The 17,328-nt window shown below is 46.3% G+C and overlaps 1 protein-coding gene across 3 annotated transcripts in view; it reads right to left on the reverse strand.

Annotated features, from left to right (window-relative positions):
* Nucleotides 1–3,467: 3,467 nt before the first annotated feature.
* The window catches only part of GABRG3 (gamma-aminobutyric acid type A receptor subunit gamma3), a 335,489-nt gene continuing 321,628 nt past the window's right edge, over nt 3,468–17,328 (reverse strand). Inside the window, exons 4-8 of one of the 3 annotated variants that reach the window (XM_090263577.1) lie at nt 14,726–14,878; nt 10,610–10,806; nt 10,173–10,194; nt 9,666–9,673; nt 3,468–3,749 (exon numbers count right to left, since the gene is read on the reverse strand). In XM_090263577.1, coding sequence (XP_090119703.1) covers nt 3,468–3,749; nt 9,666–9,673; nt 10,173–10,194; nt 10,610–10,806; nt 14,726–14,878 — 662 coding nt within the window. Of the gene's footprint in view, nt 3,750–9,665; nt 9,674–10,172; nt 10,195–10,252; nt 10,313–10,609; nt 10,807–14,725; nt 14,879–17,328 lie in introns of all 3 variants that reach the window. The other 2 variants (XM_090263575.1, XM_090263576.1) reach the window with 2 other exon arrangements.

Raw genomic sequence — 17,328 nt, forward strand, 5'->3', positions numbered from 1 at the left:
CTACGTCCAGGCAAAAGGGCTTGGTGACCAGATTCTCTATGACTACTCATACCCTGTGACAAGCGCTATGTCGCTGACTTAAAACCTGTCCCCGTGTGTCACGTGGAGCGTGAACATGCCTCACCACTGAGCACAAGCATTTTTTGAATTGAAGGAACCACAACTGTGTTCATTGAGTTGCCAGCCAATCAAGGATAAGACTGTTTGCATGTGAAGAAATGAAATGCTGTCTCCAGCCGCGCACAAGAGAGAAAGAAAACCTGGCGTGAAATATACATGCTCCCGGGAAATGGGACGTCTACGTGATGGGTAATATTGGAGCTTTATGTGTTGCTTTAAGGCATGTGTTGGGTGAATCGGGGTCAGTATTGGCTGGGTGCAGAGTAAATTAGAGTATTGTCCTCTGTCCAGTATCTGAGGGTCTTGTGATCAGTGATGTAGAAACTTGGTAGAAACCGAAACTTTCTAGGCTCTGAGGAGGCACGTTGCCCTAATTCCATGAATGTGAAACGCCTTTTCCTCTCTCTCCCTCTCAGCCCGGAGGTAGCTTCAGAGAGAGACAATCACAGCCCTGAACGTCATCTGCAGTGATCAGAAGCGAGAAACCCTTGTCGCAATGCGGAGTTGTGGCTGCTCGGTTTTGTGTCTTTCTCAATGTGAGAAATAGGGGCACCTTTGAGAGGCAGGTCACTCAGAAAACTCCCTTCAGCGGCCACACCACGACCACGGATGTTTCTAATTCTCCCTGCACAACAAACTGGTGGGGCTGGAAGGGTGTGGGGTCTGCGTGGAACAACCTCACACTGCGCCCCGCATGGACCCTGCTAACCAAGCTTACAGGGAAGGACAGCCTTTTCCTTTAGAGTGACTCACTTCCCTCACACTGTCCCTGCCCTTCTCCTCTCTAGTCCTCCAAAAGGCAGACTCACGCACGCTGAAATGAGCCCCCCATCCCCACCCCCATGCGATCCGCGTGTCCTCCTCCCAGACTGCGGACTGAGAAGTTCATCCTGGGAGTCAAGACCAAGACAGGGAAGGAGAACTTTCGTGGGCATCCTGCCAAGGACCAGGTGGGCATGCGCTCCGGGGATGGGTTAGTTTTCAGTCAGACCAGTGTGTGCATTGCTGTGTGTGCAGGAATCTCTCTTATGCTCAGTGAGTGCACAGGTATTGGACTCTGTTTAGATGAAGGGTCTCCCTTCATAGGGAAGGAACCGTGAACTAGGGTATTTAGACCAGTGGGGCTGCCCCAGCTGGGGGAAAGCATCAGAGGTAACTGGTGTGTATGTCCCTTGTGTGTAATTTCATGGGACTAGCCAACGATGCCCAGGTATTATGTGGCTTGGAAACAAGAGGCATCAATAAAAAAAATTTTAAAGGTAAAACTGGGTCAAATCTATGTCACAAAAAAATGCTTTCAGGCTATTTCCCTTCCAAGAAGAATTTCACTAGAAAATTCAAATTCCCTCCAGAAATTCTTTTAAGACGCAACAGGTGGAATTGCTTTGTGTTGTGAGAGGTCATGAATTCATGAAATTGGAAATTGTTTGAAGAGGCCCAATCTTGGGCCGCCTCCCCTGGGTGCTCAGCACTCGGGTATGAGAGCCTGAGGTCCCTCAGTCACGGTGCCCCCGGACCACCGAGGGTGGGGGTGGGGTGGTTCATACACTAATAGGCAAAACTCTGAACAAAGTAGACATTTCATCAAAGCCAACAGAGTCAGCCTGGTTCTCTGCAAATATTTATCACCTCATTTTTAAAATTGCATTTGCTAAGTAGAAGCCAAGTGGCTTGCGGTCCATGCGGCGGCTCTGAGATCAGAAGGCAGGGAGAGGCAGAAAAACCAATGGGCTAACTGTCTCACGCTGCCCACTCACCCCTTGGGAACTGGGTGACAGCACAGCCATAAATTTGCCCTCACTTGATACGCAGCGATGTTCACCAAAAGGAACAGACTCCTCTCACTTCAACTTTCCAGGCCTCTTCCACTCCCAGACCTTCCCGTGTCTGGTTGACACCCAACAAACCATGTGCAGTCAGCACTTTTATGTATTTTCTCTGCATGATGTTTCACCTTTTTTTCTCTGAGGAATGAAAATATGCCCGATAGAGAATTAAAATAAAATTCTATGGTTCCCAATAAAATTAATCCAATTTCCTGGGCGAGAAGCACAGAGATTCTGGTACCGAAATTTCAGTATGGGAACTAAGCGTCATTAATGAGCAGGTAGGGCTTTTTGTTTTTCCTGTTAGCGGTGGGAAATTTCTGAAGTGTTTTGGGAAATATATACATACTGACATCCAGTGAGAACAAAGAACTAACGTCACAAAGCAAGTTGGTTTTGTGTTATAAAAATATCAAAAGAATAATAATTTCAGGGAATGTTTTCTTTGGGATTTTGCTATGTATCCATATTTCAAAGTATAAAAGCTTTTTTGTTCATCAAAATATATCACCGATGACAGCCGTTGCCCAATTTTTTTTTTTCATCTAAAGTGATTTGACTGGAAAGTTAATATGCACTAAGAAAATTTTAAAATTCTATCTACATGTTTTTTTCACACTCTGGAAAACGTTTTCAAGGCAAAGGCTTGTGAACGGTGTATATGTTCCTTCGAAAGATGAAGATACTCATCAAACCTATAACAGCATGACGTCATCAGGGACACACGCACTGGATTTGCCCCTCGGGCCAGTCAAACATGACTCCGAGGGTAAAACGCTGAACTCAAGCCGAACCCGTCCAAGAACTGAAGGCTCAGATACTGCCAACTCGCAGTAGTTTGAAATTAAGTAATGACCTTCTGATGTTCGGAGATAATCAACATGGTTGATGTCAGCGACGTGAAAAAAATCTGAAAATCTTACTTCGTCCTCAACTGGAAACTGAGGGATGATGCACGTACCCCCGTCCCAAACCTAGGTGAGGTTACTCGAGAGAGGAAAGCTAGCTAATGATGACGATGTCAGAGCAGAATAGGCTACAGAGAGAGGAACCAGGCTCCAAACTCACTGCCGTTCACACTGGAACCCAGTCTGCCCGCGAGCACAGGGCTGAAGCCAGAGTGAGCGTGTCTCAGCCTGCAGTGACTCCGGACACGTGGGCGCGGGGTCACCGCGGGCCGCGAAGGAAAAACCCAAAAGGCCGGGGCCTGGGACAGCATCTCAGATACTTGCTCGCGTGAGTGACAGTTTTCTTTGCAACGATAATCGGCAGCTCCGTTCAGTATCCCAAGACCTTTCGTGAACGTCACCAAGCTACAGAGTCGGGAAGGGTTGAGCAAGAACACCACGTGCGAGTGTGGAATACACAATGGAAATACTCGGCGCAGTCTCCCACGCTGCTCAGAACGTCAGATGAACTGAGCAGTGTCCTCGCGCTACCCCGATGGGTCACTACTGGTCTGGGGCAGGTGACGGGGCCAGGGGGCACCTAGCACGCCTCCCTCCTCACCGCCAGCAACATTCAGAGGTACAGGTACCCGACCCAGTAGACCAAGTTGAAGAGCAGGAAGGACGTGGGGAAGAACACGCGGGAATACGCGTCCAGCTCCGAGATGTCTATATGGATCCGCCCTTTCCTCCAAGACCCCGACCTGCACTCTTCGTAGCAGCAGAAGAAGCTCTGGCAGTCCTTGCCGTCCAGACACTCGTGGACGCAGGTCTCTTCGAATTCCTGCCAGTACAAGGAATTGTTCAACGTGATCATCGTGGCTGGCGGCGGCCTCACGTCCAGCAGAGAGTAGTTCTGCAGGCAACGGAAAGGACACACAAGTCACCGGGAAATGCACTAAGAACAGCCGACGTCAAGCAACAGGCAGGGTGACCTCTGTCTACTGGGCACGATGCCATGCCCCGCCCCCTCTGCCCTCCCCCTCCCCCGCCCTATAGATTCAGTCTTTGAAGGTTTAATCTTTGCAAATCGAATGCAAGAGGAAGTACAGTGTAGTGTTCAAAACTTTTATTTCTCAGATTGTTCCAAGTCCCTGCTCTGCCTACTTTTCTGTTTGAAGTAAATACATCATATTACAGATACAGATGCTCCTCAACTCAGAGTGGGGCCGCATCCCGACAAACCCATTGTAAGTTGACAACATTGTGAGTCAGGAGTGCATTGAGTACACGTACCGAGAACGTGACAGCTTAGCCTAGCGGTCCCTACTGAATGTGGCTCACTTTCCATCACACTCAAGTGGGAAAATCCCACATCAAGCCGCTGGAAATCAGGGGCTATCTGCAAGCCCTCGCGTGCTGAACAGTACGTATATTGAATTGTGCAGAGATACATTGTTTTTTACCCCCCCACCCCCCCAGTCAGTAAATGGTAAAAAATAAGGTGTATAGGACCAATGACAGAATCTTCTGGTTCCATGGGATTCAGGTAGAAAATGAGTTTTCAGTGTGTGGTGGCTAGACTCACCCAAAATGTGTTCGGTGGGGATGTTTTAATTTATCTTCCAAAAAGTAAAATAAAGTAAAAGTCAACGTGGGGCACACGGGGGTGGGGGTCGGCCGCATTCCGCCCACTCACAAATGAGGGGCCTCGTTCTTAACATTGACCTTGGGCAGTGGCTCCGAAGGCACTTGTCACCTGTTCCGCAGTGGCCGGCCTCCCAGATGCCTGCAGACTGTGCGCTGACTCGCAGTTGGGACAATACATGGCTCCATGTCACTGCGTGATGTCAGGGAACTAAGCCTCCTCGTCGCCTGCCTGCTTCCATTTCGTCTGTGCTGGCGGAGCGCAGGGACGGAGCTGTGCCCACGGAAACGGTCCACGCGGAGGTCCAGGGAGAGGCGGACGCGGGTCCGGGGCTCAGCTCCTGGCCGGACTTCTTCGCCGGGCGCTGGGGGAGCGGCCTTGCAGGCTTCATCTCGAGGCACCGCCAGTTCCTCTTGTATTTTTAGCAGAAACGATTGTTCTAAGAAATCGCGGCGCCCCTTCTTCCGCTTGTGGACGTTAGTCTGATCGGATGTGTTCACAGCCGCGTGGAGGCGCACACCAGACGGACGCGGGTGGAGGTGGGGAGCGCTCAGCGTCCCTGCGGGTCGCCTTCTGGGAAATCCTTTTCCTGGGGTGAGTCTGTGCGAGGAGTGACCCCGAACGCAGCGGGGGTGGGGGTGGCGGTGGGGATCGGGCTGCACCACGTGGTCACTGAGCACCGCCCAGCGCGCACGCGCCGAAGGCCCTCTCGCTGCCGTCACAAAGCCTCGCTGTCCCTCGGGCTCGCACGTGGACACGTCTCCAGGCTAATGGTCCTTACACCGGCGTGGCGATAAAAATCACCAGGGTTGTCGCCGAGCAAAGCAGGTTCCTGTCCCTGCGCCGGCGCGTTTGAGGAACCAGCTGCGCTGGGGAAAACCTGCCTCGGCTGCAGAATAATTGCGTGCGTGTCTGACCGTGTTCCGCCCGAGGGTCGTCCGCGCCTCACACAGAAACCTGCTTCGGTCACGAGAGCTCCCTGCGCAGCGCGCCGTTTTGAAAGGAGCCGAACCCCATTTCGCAATATTGAAATAAGACTCAGAACGCTAAGCGCGCTAGACAGCGTGCGCTCCTCTCCACTGTCACGGCAGTTTCAGGAGTGCCCCCGCTGGGGATCGTCACTGCGAGTCTGCAGGACCCTCTGCAGCCCGCGGGGTCCCCGACCCCCTTCTGCTCCGCCCGCGGGCGCCACGCGGCGCGGCGACCCCAGGGCCCGCTGCCCGGCGGGGGCGCTAGTTCCGCGCTGTCGCGTCGGGAAACCGAGGCTCAGAGCTGCTGGGACACGTTGCGCCGAAGCGCTCCTGTGACGGTCCGCGGAGCCTGGCGCCTGTCCCTGCCGCTCAGAGGCTGCCGTTTCTGCTTTTTCTCGCTGAGGATAGCGGCCCGGGCACCGGCCGAAGCCCGTGGATCTTCCCCGTTGAAGACACTGACAATTATCGTCCAACTGTTTCCAGGGCGCCTTTTTCTTTGTCTGCCTTATGGACGCTTGATCAATGAAGGTTTTGCGTCTTCTCACTTTTCTCTCTGTGAATTGTTTCTCTATGTATTTTCTTCAAGCTCATGAGACTTTTTTTTTAAAAAGATTTTATTTTACTTTTTTATTTTTAGAGAGAGGGGAAGGGAGGAAGAGAGGTAGAGAAACATCAATGTGTGGTTGCCTCTTGCGCGGCCCCAACTGGGGATCTGGCCCACAACCCAGTCCTGTGCCCTGACTGGGAATCGAACCAGTGACCCTTTGGTTCGCAGGCTGGTGCTCAATCCACTGAGCCACACCAGCCAAGGCCAAGCTCACCAGACTTTTTAAAGTAAATTCTAGTTTTGTGAGAATTTCATTTTTCTCGATGTTAAAGGATTCTTTCTTTCTGAGGTCTTATCTCTACACAAAGGTGTTACTGTTTCTTCCTCCTCTCCCAGCCCCTGGAGGGTGGGTGGCGTCCCCTCTGGGCCTCAGGCTACTCCACCCACTCCTACCCCTCCCCACTACTCTGGGTCTGTTGTTTTAAAGAGAAAGCATTTCCTGGCAACATCTGGATGTTCACTTCACACAGCTGTAAAGTCAGAACCACAACGAAACACACTTGCGGAGAATAGATCACCATGCAGTTTCCTTAAGGACATAATGAAATGCACCAAATATAAGTTACTGACTAGCAGTCAGAAAACCACCCAAGGTGTGTGCATATAGGTGGGTATGTGGGAGTTAAGACCAATTCACCCCAAAATGGGCCTCTGTGGTATGAAGATTATTTTGAGCTAAAGGCAACTAAAACCTTGCAGACTCAAGAAATTTCTCCCCTCCTTCCCTAAACTACCCAGAACAGAGATTTTCAACCTCCTTCATTTCATGATACACGTAAACTAATTAATAAAATCCTGTTGCTCACCAAAGAATTTATTATATTTTTTGCCAATCAGACCCAAAAAAAGTAGAATTTGGATTCATTCACACCGAAGGTTGCGTTGCTGTGTGGGCTGTTGTCATTATTTTAGTTGACAACCTAAGAGAAAAGAGGTCAGTGCCCTGACTAAACAGTCAGGTTTTAAAAGTTTTAAAATGCTTGCAGTGGCCCTGGCAGGGTGGCTCAGTTGGTTGGAGCACCGTCCCATGCACTGAAAGGTTGTGGGTTTGATTCCTGGTCAGGGCGTGTATGGGAGGCAACCGATGGATGTTTCTCTCCCACATCAATGTTTCCCTCTATCTCTCCCCCTTCCTGTATCTCTAATATCAATAAAAACATATCTTCAGGCGAGGATTAAAAAAGTTTCTTGAGGCACACCCGTTGAAAATCGCTCTCCTAGAAGAATCTGAATTAGGGATCTTGTCCGTAATAAGAGAGTCTCAGAGATAACCCTTTTCCAGTTATCCATGAGCAGGGCAAGCTGCTAATTACTGATCATCTGCTCTTCTTATCGTCCTGCGATGACCTTTTGAGACCCCAAGATGCTTTATATCATCCTTAGCTCCGAGGGTCATCTATTCCTCATTTTAACTCTCTGTCTCTGAACCTTTCCTGCGCATACATATGTAATTAAATTTGGTTATTTTCTCTTATTAATCTTTCTGATTTAGATCTAATTATTAGACAAGCGGAAAGAACACTAGAGGGTAGGACAAAGTTTCTTCCTCGCCACAGGCATAAAACACTCCGTGTAATTAGGCAGTTGATAGTGTGGACTCTGAGAAGAAATTTATCTGCTACGATGGACTCCCCATAGTCAACCAAGGGTCCGGGTTTTATAAATCACGAGTCTAGTGGCTATTTGCTGGCGGGCCCCTCATGCACTCTGTACACCAGGAAGAACCTTGGACTGCACCCTTGGCTTCCTGTGCTCGGCTCTGTTCGGTTCCGGCATCTGAGTCAACTATTAGGAAGGGCTCCGGGTTTCCTCTTTAGACTAATGCCTCACACCTGCCCCATCCAATCAGACCTGCTGCATAACGACTGGTCGGGACACATCATGCTGACCGATCAGGACTGTGTGGATTTGGAAACCTCATTGACATAAGACGGACCTAACTGGGAACCTGGGTGGGAACTCGCTCTATTAAAAAGCTGTCAACTCTGACGACCATGTCCAGCTTGAAGCAGCTAGAGGAGCTCAAAACCTTCACCCATTGTCCTTTATAAGATTATAAAGGGTCTTAAGTCTGAGAGGGGGGAATTGTTATTTTTTATCGTTATAAAAATTAATTAATTAATTAAAAAATAATATAGGAAAGGGTGAAGCCAAAGAACTTATATGTACAACCCGTGGACATGAACTAAGGGAGGTGGGATTGCTGGAGGGAAGGGGGGTACTGGGCAGAGGGGAGCAAAGGAGAAAAAATTGAAACTATTGTAACAACATAATCAATAAAATATACTTAAAGAAAAAAAAGCCGTCTCCTCTTTGCCTCTGAAACTGTTTCCTGATCTATAGCTCCTTTTGCTCAAATAAATGCTTTTCATTCTTTATTACAGTCTAAAATTCAGTTTTCTTTCTAATATGTGTAAGGGAATACAAGTAATTATATATAAAATTGTTATATGATATGATGAAAGGCGTATTCACCTCACCATTCAAAGACGTTTCTCAGATTTTTAATGGCTTCTTACCTCAAGCCATACACTGAAACTTCAGAGGCATGAATAATTAGATGTAATTTTTGAAATTGACAAATCTTGGTCATTAGTCATAGCGCTTACTTTCTGCATACCTCCGTTTCCTCCTTTGTAGGACGCGTTGAGGACAAAATGAGATGATACATGAAAGCACTTAGAACATAGTGTTGAGCTGAGTCAGCCTCAGAGGGGAGTGAGGGGACTTGTGTCATTCTAGGGGTAGAGGGGACACAAGAGGCAGAGACTGCGGAAGGAAAGGCTGGCTGATCCGGCCACAGGAGACTCCAGACAATGCACACGGGAAAAGGCACAAGACGTGACAGTAACAACATTGCCAGGCTGAAGTAAAAACTAAACAAAAACCAGGTTACTATCCCCTAATATATTCTATAGGTGACTATATACATTTTATGCCACATAAAATACAATATACATAACACACAGCATGAAGAACTGGCAGATTGCTACTCTAAAAAAGGTAAAACATAAAAATTGTGACATTATATAAAAACGTATAAAAGTTAAAAGACGCAAAAAGCAACCCGCCAGACTAGACATGTAAATAAAAAACAAAGAAGAAAAAGTATTAAACTTTGCCAACAAAGGCATGCCAACAGGAACAGGTTGCAGGAGCCTTTTTCTGCTTGGCTCTCCAAGCTAACGCGGGCAGAATCCTGCTAATGGAGCTGTTGGAACACGGACTTGGCAAAGACGGTGCAAACCCTTTGGGCCGGGCATTCTGCTTCTAGGAATGTATACGAAGTAAAATTTCCCTGCTGTATGCAAAGCCACAGTGATAGGAATGTGTATAGGAGTGAAAAGGTGTGAATCAGCCCAGGCTCCAGCCAAGATTGTACGCGCATCAATCATGAATTATTGACACAATCCAAAAAATGACCCAATAAAATAGTGTTAACACAATGAAGTATTAGTCAGTCATAAAAAGCATACAGTCTTACCATTTGCAACGGCACGGAGGGATCTAGAGGGTATTGTGCTGAGTGAAAGAAGCCGGTCAGAGAAAGACAAATACCCTATGATCTCACTCATATGGGGAATCTCATGAACAAAATAAACGAACAAACAGAACTGAAAACAGACTCACAGATACAGAGGACACAATGATGGTTGGAAGGGGGTTGGGGGGCTGGGGGAAGAAGGGGAAGGGAGTAAGAAGTACAAATTGGCAGTTACAGAATAGTCACGCAAATGTAAAGCACAGCCCAGGGAATGCAGTCACTAATAGTGTCATAACGGTGCGTGGTGCCAGGTGGGTAGACTTACCAGGGGGATAACTTTCTAAGTTATATAGCTGTCTAACCACGAGGCTGTACACTTGAAGCAACTGTAAATTAACATTGCAGCTCAACTATAATTGAAAAATAAACTTAAAAAAATAATATTTGTAACAGGAAGCCTGTTTATAATATAGTTTTGAGATGCAAAAACAGAAATACATATGCTATGCACTAATCCCTGGGTAGAAAGATTATGATTAATTCTTTCATTTATTTTCCCAATTTTCGAAGTCGGATATTTTAAAAAAAGTAAACCCATTTTGAAGGCAGGGTGTGCACTGCTCTTCCACACATAAGCAATAACACATTCCTCTCTCTCAGTTGAGTAAGAGTTCACAGAAACCTTTGCACCTGCGACGCTGATACATACAGAGGGGGCTTGCAGGGTTATTCGCTCATGGATCCACCTCGAGGAATCTGGAGGTAATAACTACAAGGAAAGCAGAAAAAAATAATTACAAAGTTGCTATGAGACTCTGCGTCGTACATCACCCCAGTTATGAGCAATCTTTTAGGTCTGATCGTATCCATCCCTGTCACTGGTGGGTGGAGCTGAAGAGAGGCATGGGGTCACAGTCATATCTTCTGAACACCCATCTTGTTTCCTTCAAGTCTTGTCGAGTAAGCTATTTACATCACGTTGTATAAGACCCTTGAGGATAGAGATCATTGATCTCGGACTCCTCCTCAATGCCGCCCCCCCAAAATCCGTGCCAGGGGCACCCACCGAGCTTTTCTTCTTGGTGGTGGCTGGCTTTCGACAACTTGAGTAGTAGTTGAGGGTGGCGTACTCCATCAAGGCAGCGAAGACGAAAAGGAAGCACACGGTCACGAAGAGGTCCATGGCGGTGACGTAGGACACCCGCGGCAGGGAGTTCCGGGCGATGGTGCTGAGCGTGGTCATGGTCAGCACCGTGGTGATCCCTGCGTGCAGGACAGATGCCAGGCTGTCAATGGCGCCCCAGCAACTCCCTCCCCTCCAACACAGCTCTTTGTTTTCATGCGGATTCTTCCTGACATGGCGTTAAGCATAATGTTAGCTTTCGAATTTGAACGCCTGTACAATTACGGAAACCCCACTTCCATAAAATTTCTACCGCGGTCTCCCTGTTAACATTAAAATACCTGACTGAAGTTGACACCTTTCAGTTTTTGCAGTAATTCTCCAACTGTCTGACATTTTGTCTTTCAAATATTTTTTAACGAAGAGACAGTCTGCAGTCTCCCATAATGTCGTCTTTGTTCCACAGCTCAGTTTTCTTCTGACCAGATACATTTTGTCTTACTTCTATTCTATGAAATTTGTCAAGGGCCACCTCTGAGGCACTGTCACCTCCAGCACCCCGCACAGAGCTGACCACGTGTACCTCGGCACTACCCCTGCGCTTTCTAGGTCCTGTTTGTTCGTTCGTTTGTGGGCATCATCACAGAGAATTGCACATGTCTTTGCAGCCTGTGTCCCTGAATAGGTGGATAGATCGGGCGACCTTGAAGGGCAAGATGGGATCTTGCTCATCTTTGCTTGTCGGCAAGCCTAGCACATTCTGGGCATTTACATGAATACTCTGCAGGGAATGCATCCAGCTACTGATGAATGAGTTAACTAATAACGCTCAGCGTGGGTCTGATCTTGACTGTTTCACATACCTGGGTCAACACTAAAGATTTAATCAAAGACTGTGGGAAAGATTTAGAAGAGCGACATGCATGTCATGGATGGTTTAGAGGGAAAAATGAGTGCAGAAAGGCATGGAGGTTATGAAACATGAAGAAGAATGAGGAGAGGGGGTGACAGTCACATGAAACAGGCAAAGGCTGACTCTCCTCTAGGTGGGCTCCTGGCGTGGGTGGGCAGGCAGGCTAGTGACACGGACCCCAGCATCCCAGGCACATGGACGCGAGCCCTCACCGCGTCTGTGGTTCATGCTATGAAATGTCTTTCTGGGATTAGGTGCTAGGACAGATGAGTTAGCTCCCGCCTTTGCTGAAACATCACAGCTCCTGCTGAATGCCTCCCTGTTCCTGCTGGGAGCAGTCACCTGGGGCTGGATGGAGAAGGAGTCTACAGCCCAGGGCGGGCAGCTTGCCAGGTGTAAAGGATATCAGCCTGCGAACCAAAGGGTCGCCGGTTCAATTCCCAGTCAGGGCACAGGCCTGGGCTGTGGGCCAGGTCCCCAGGTGGAAGCATGTGAGAGGCAACGACACAGTGACGTTTCCCTCCCTCTCTTTCTCCCTCCATTTCCTTCTCTCTACAAAAATAAATAAATAAAAATCTTAAAAAAAAAAAAAAAGAAAAGAATATCGATCTGGAAGTCAAAGCTCTCAGCCCTGCTCTGGGCCTTCTTGGCGTTTGGTTATGTAAAGCAATTACCCCCTTGGAATCAGTTCCCGGACAGTTGAAGGCCAGGTTCTCCTATTTGTAGGTGGCAAAGTGGTCATTCTTCATATAACAACGTTGTGTAAACTTGCAAAGTCTGCGCTGATGGCAGGCATGCTTTTATGAAAAAACTTGTAATAAGTATCCAATTCAACTTTAAAAAAATGTGGTGACTAATTCATATCTACAGAATTTGTGGGTACGTATTTTTCCATGAAACTTGGAGAGTTTTAACTTCATATTTTCAAAGAATTTTTAGCTCATTCTTTTTCTCTTTTCATTTTGGAATCCAAATTACAGTCATGTTATACATCTTCATATCGGCTCCCGGATCAATGCAGCTCTGTTTTTTCTTTTAAATCCTTTTATCTCTCTTCTTCAAATTATATACATTTTATGCGATGGTCTTTAATTATGTAATAACCTTTTATTCTGCCATCTTCAATCTACACTTAAGCCTATTTAGTTAATTCTTCAGTTCAGCTAATATATATTTCATTCTAGAACTTTCTTTTTAATATACTATATATGCTGAGATTATCATCTGTTCATTCATTAAGATTATGTTTTTCTTTATATCCTCAAACATTTTCATAAAAGATGTTTGAAAGCTCTTGTATTTTTATATTGACTTTTTTTCTTGAATATGGGTCACCTTTTTCTACCTCTTTGAATGCGTAGTAATTTTTTATTGTACACTCAATATTGTGGATGATGCATTATAAAGAGTATGGACTATGTTATCTTTTAAAAAAATATTAAATCCTTTCTTATGACAATAGTTAATTTGCTGGTGGGCCTCCTTGATATGGTCAGGACTTGCTTCAAGCTTATTTACAGGAAGTCTAGAGCAGCGGTCCCCAACCTTTTTGGCACCGGGGACTGGTTTTATGGAAGACAATTTCTCCACAGACCGGGGTGGGTGGGGTGGAGATGGTTTCGGGATGATTCAAGCGCATAACATTCAAGCTCACCTCCTGCTGTGCAGCCTGGTTCCTAACAGGCCGGGACCAGTATTGGTCCGAAGCGTGGAGGTTGGGGACCCCTGGTCTAGAGGACCCCTTTATTCTTAGGCTTAGCCTTTCTGATGCCAACTAAACATGCTGGTGTTAATATTTTCACTCCTCTGGACTGAAAATCCATTATATGCCACCGCTGTGCATTCCCAGTGTCTGTCCTCTCAGCACCAATAATGGCTACTCTTTGATAAGACTCCCATTGCCTCAGCTTTGCAAACAGAGCCACATATTACAATGTGTTAGAGCGAATCTTTAGCTGTGCTGACTATGACACCTGACGTTTGTAACTGTGAGGCCATATCCCCTACGGTAGTCAGTAAAGTTTTGTTACAGCATTTTCATTCAACTTTCCAACTCTATCATGCCTTGTCTATAGAAGATAAGACAAATATTGGTAGAGGATATCACAGGGTAAATAATCTTGGTCAAACCATTCTCTGTTGTTGAACTAAGAAGAAAAAAAACCACAGGAAAGCACAATGTAATATGAGACACTTGAAAAATATTTTTAAATTGAGGCAGATCCCTCTTTTCTGGAAGAAATTTTTTTTGGGTAAAAAACCTCTCTCTTTAGTCTCATACGTTACCTGTCTTCACAAATCAAAATATTGCAAGTTAGGCAAAACTCCTATCATGAAGAAAAATGGAGGTAGAACATGGTGCGTAATTCTAAAACCACTGTGCTTGAATATTTTATTAAGAGGACTTTGGGAGACAGAGGAAAATTCATGAAAAGACTCTGAGCTTTAGTGTGCAGACTACAGGAGTCCCTCTCTATATCGCAGCTCACTTATTGCAGCCTCACTGTATTGCGGGATTTTAAAAAATATTATATTTAATTATTTACCGAGGATTTTTCGCCATATCGCGGGATTTTGTGGTCCTGTATATGTATATTGTTAAAGTGACGTAGGTTTAAGAGTGTAGAATAAATGTAAGGTGCCTACTTTGGGGGGGAGGGGGTCTAGAACGTAATACCCGCGATAAGTGAGGGAATACTATACACAGCTGGGAAAGAGGACCACTTTCTTGTTTGTGGGTAAAATTCCTATAGACAAGCAGACTTCCTTTTATGAAGAAACTCTTTTACCAATATTGTGTCTCCAGACTGCTAAGTTCTGTCTCCTCACACTGATGTAATGAGGCCTTTAGTGTGGCAGCTCCCAGGCTGGGACCATATCTTTATGATATCACCCTTGGAGCATATATCAGATGACACAGTTGATTTATCTGACTTCCTGACCCCAACTTAATGTAAGCAGCACACGTGGAATCTACTGTCAAAAAGAAGAATTGAACCTGGCAATTTTAAACAATCTAAGCGTGGCCCCAGTATCCCTCGAATGAGACCAATTACATTGGAACTCTCTTTCACTGACAGCATTTTTATTAATATTTCTGTGTTAAAATTATGCAAAGTGCTAAGAGAGGTCTTTTCGAAACTCACCTAATGCTGTTCTTGCTGGCGTCGCATCTTTTTTGATCCAAAACGACACCCAGGATAAAACCACAGTCAGGATACAGGGAATGTAAGTTTGAATGGTGAAGTACCCCATTCTTCTGCTCAGTTCAAAATAGATCGTCATGACAACATAGTCACCTGCAATCCATATGGTCAGTATTAAGACAACTTTCTTGGGTTAAACAATTATTCAGGGAAGTAATTTATAACTTCCTTTGTTACATGAATGACCTGGACAAAAATATGTAACTACAACAATATCAAATTGGAAAAGGGTCAAAATGTGGGTGTTGTTAAGTCTAATTTTTATATTATTTATGGCTGCTCAAGGCATAATACTGGTCTCTGAAAAAGACACAAAAACAAATATTAATTGGTAGAGGAGACAGATACACACATTCATTCCACAACAGACAATTACTCAATGTGCTATTTTTGCCTGAATTCACTGAATTCACTGCATGTTTAAAATCAAGGGTAATGGCCCTGGCTGGTGTGGCTCAGTTGGCTGGGTGTCATCCCGCAAACCGAAGGGTCACCGGTTCGATTCCCAGTCAGGGCACATGCCTGGGTTGCAGGTTTGTCCTGGTCTGGGAGTGTACGGAAGGCAACTAATTGATATTTCTCTCTCACATCAATGTTTCTCTCCCTCTCCTTCTCCCCCCTCTCCCCTTCTCTAAAATAAAAAATATAAATTTAAAAATAGACTGATTTAAAAATGAAATCAAATCAAGGTTAACAGATGAAAAACTCAACTCTCAGGCATTTTGTTTTTTTCAACAGCAACAGAGCTTATACGTAAGCCTTCATACATAAACTTGTGTAACTAGTTTCTATTTCAATTATTTAGCACACATTTTAGCTTATGACCTTGTGCTTTATGTTTTATTGAATATTTTTATGTTTATCTTAGGACTCCAGCACTAAGGCTGTGCTGATCCAGAAAACCAAAAGAAAAAAAAAAAAAACCCTTTTATGACACTCTGCTCCCTCCAGAGCTGGGAGCCATAGAGTTTCCGGGAGACCCACACGCTTCCCTGGGGACTGGGTGGGCTGCGTGTCTGACCCATCGTGTGTCTCACCACGGGCACAGCGGCATTGCTATTGGCCTCATGCCAGCCCCTGCCCTTCTCCCGCTCCTTCTCTTACTCAATGCGGAGACCCCGGAGCCATCTCTGGCCCTGCCCTTGCCTCCCTCACGCCGGCATCCCTCTCCACTCTCCCCGGCTTGGTCAAGAGCTACCTTCCATCCCAACCCCCCGCTTGGCCCGTAACAAGCACTCCTCGCGCCAGACCACTCCATGTCCTGCGCCCGAGAGGACCTTCCTAAAACATAAATATCACCACATCTGCTCTTTATGATCTTTCACCAGCATCTTGCTGTCCTTGTACAAGGGGCGCATGTTTATCACGGGCCACGCCGTTCTGCAGAAAATGTCTCTTGCTTCCTAGTCTCTGTATCCTGGGCATCGGGGTCTCCCAGGTCCTCAGACAGGTCAAGGTCCTTGCCCCAGACCTCTGAGCCACCCCTGCCCCCGGGATGCGCTCCTTCCCCCTGTCCGCATCCTGGTGTCCCCACGCACCTTTGTATTTCAGCTTAGAGACACTTCGTTCACCAGGAAGTCCCAGCAAGTGTGATTAATTAATTCCTATAACTAATAGCATAATATCTGTCTTCAAACCAATTGGCTGGTTGGGTTACAGAAGATATTGCTTGTTTGCCATTGCTAATTAATGATACGTGAGCAATTAGTAGTTGTTTAATGTAAAGATCATGAAAGTTGTATGTTTTACTTAAAAATACCGACAGAGAAACCATATAAAATTCATTATGAAAAATATACCTTTCAATAAATTAGATTTTTTTTCGTGCTGCAGTGTTCTATTGCAGTAATATTCAGGGTGGCTGATAGAAACAAGGATTTTGAGAACATTTCCCCAAAAAACATTTAAAATTTTAAACAACTTAGCACTTCAGACTAAACTGGAGCAATCAAAGAATACAAAATATTTTTCGAAGTAATTTGATTGCCAAGTTGCATCATTTCCTGGGGGAATGTTATTGAATTATGCATGATATTAAAAACCTATTAATTTTTACATAAAATGTCAATAAAGAACCAAGCGGCAAACCAACAGTAGTCAGAAGAAACAAAACAGAATAAATCAGCATAGTGGCAATCAACAGAGCCCCAGTGGGCCATCCAAAGGAGCCGGATGATTTATTGCAGGACGGAGACAGAGGGACAGACCCAGAGCGGATGCACCAGTCACTGTACCAAAGCCTCTTCTTCCCCCAACCCTGCGGAGACCGGGCCCCCACACCTGTGCTCCGCAAACCCCTGTCCCTGACGTCCTCCTGCCGGGGTGGGAGTGAGACGGGCTGTGAGGACCACGGTCCGGGGCGTGACGCTGCCACTGGCTCTTGGTGAGTTCTGGGACACACCCCCAAAAGGAGTTCCAGAGGCCCCCTGGTTCTCATCTCTCAGCCTGCATGGGGGCCGGACCCCTGGGGAGCAGTGGCAGGAGGTTCCAGCAGGACCGACCCATGCGAGGTGACCCACGCAGAGCCGGCGGGCACATCCCCT

The sequence above is a fragment of the Furipterus horrens genome, unplaced genomic scaffold (assembly GCF_987537825.1).
Source record: "Furipterus horrens unplaced genomic scaffold, mFurHor1.1.pri manual_scaffold_16, whole genome shotgun sequence".
NCBI lineage: Eukaryota > Metazoa > Chordata > Mammalia > Chiroptera > Furipteridae > Furipterus > Furipterus horrens.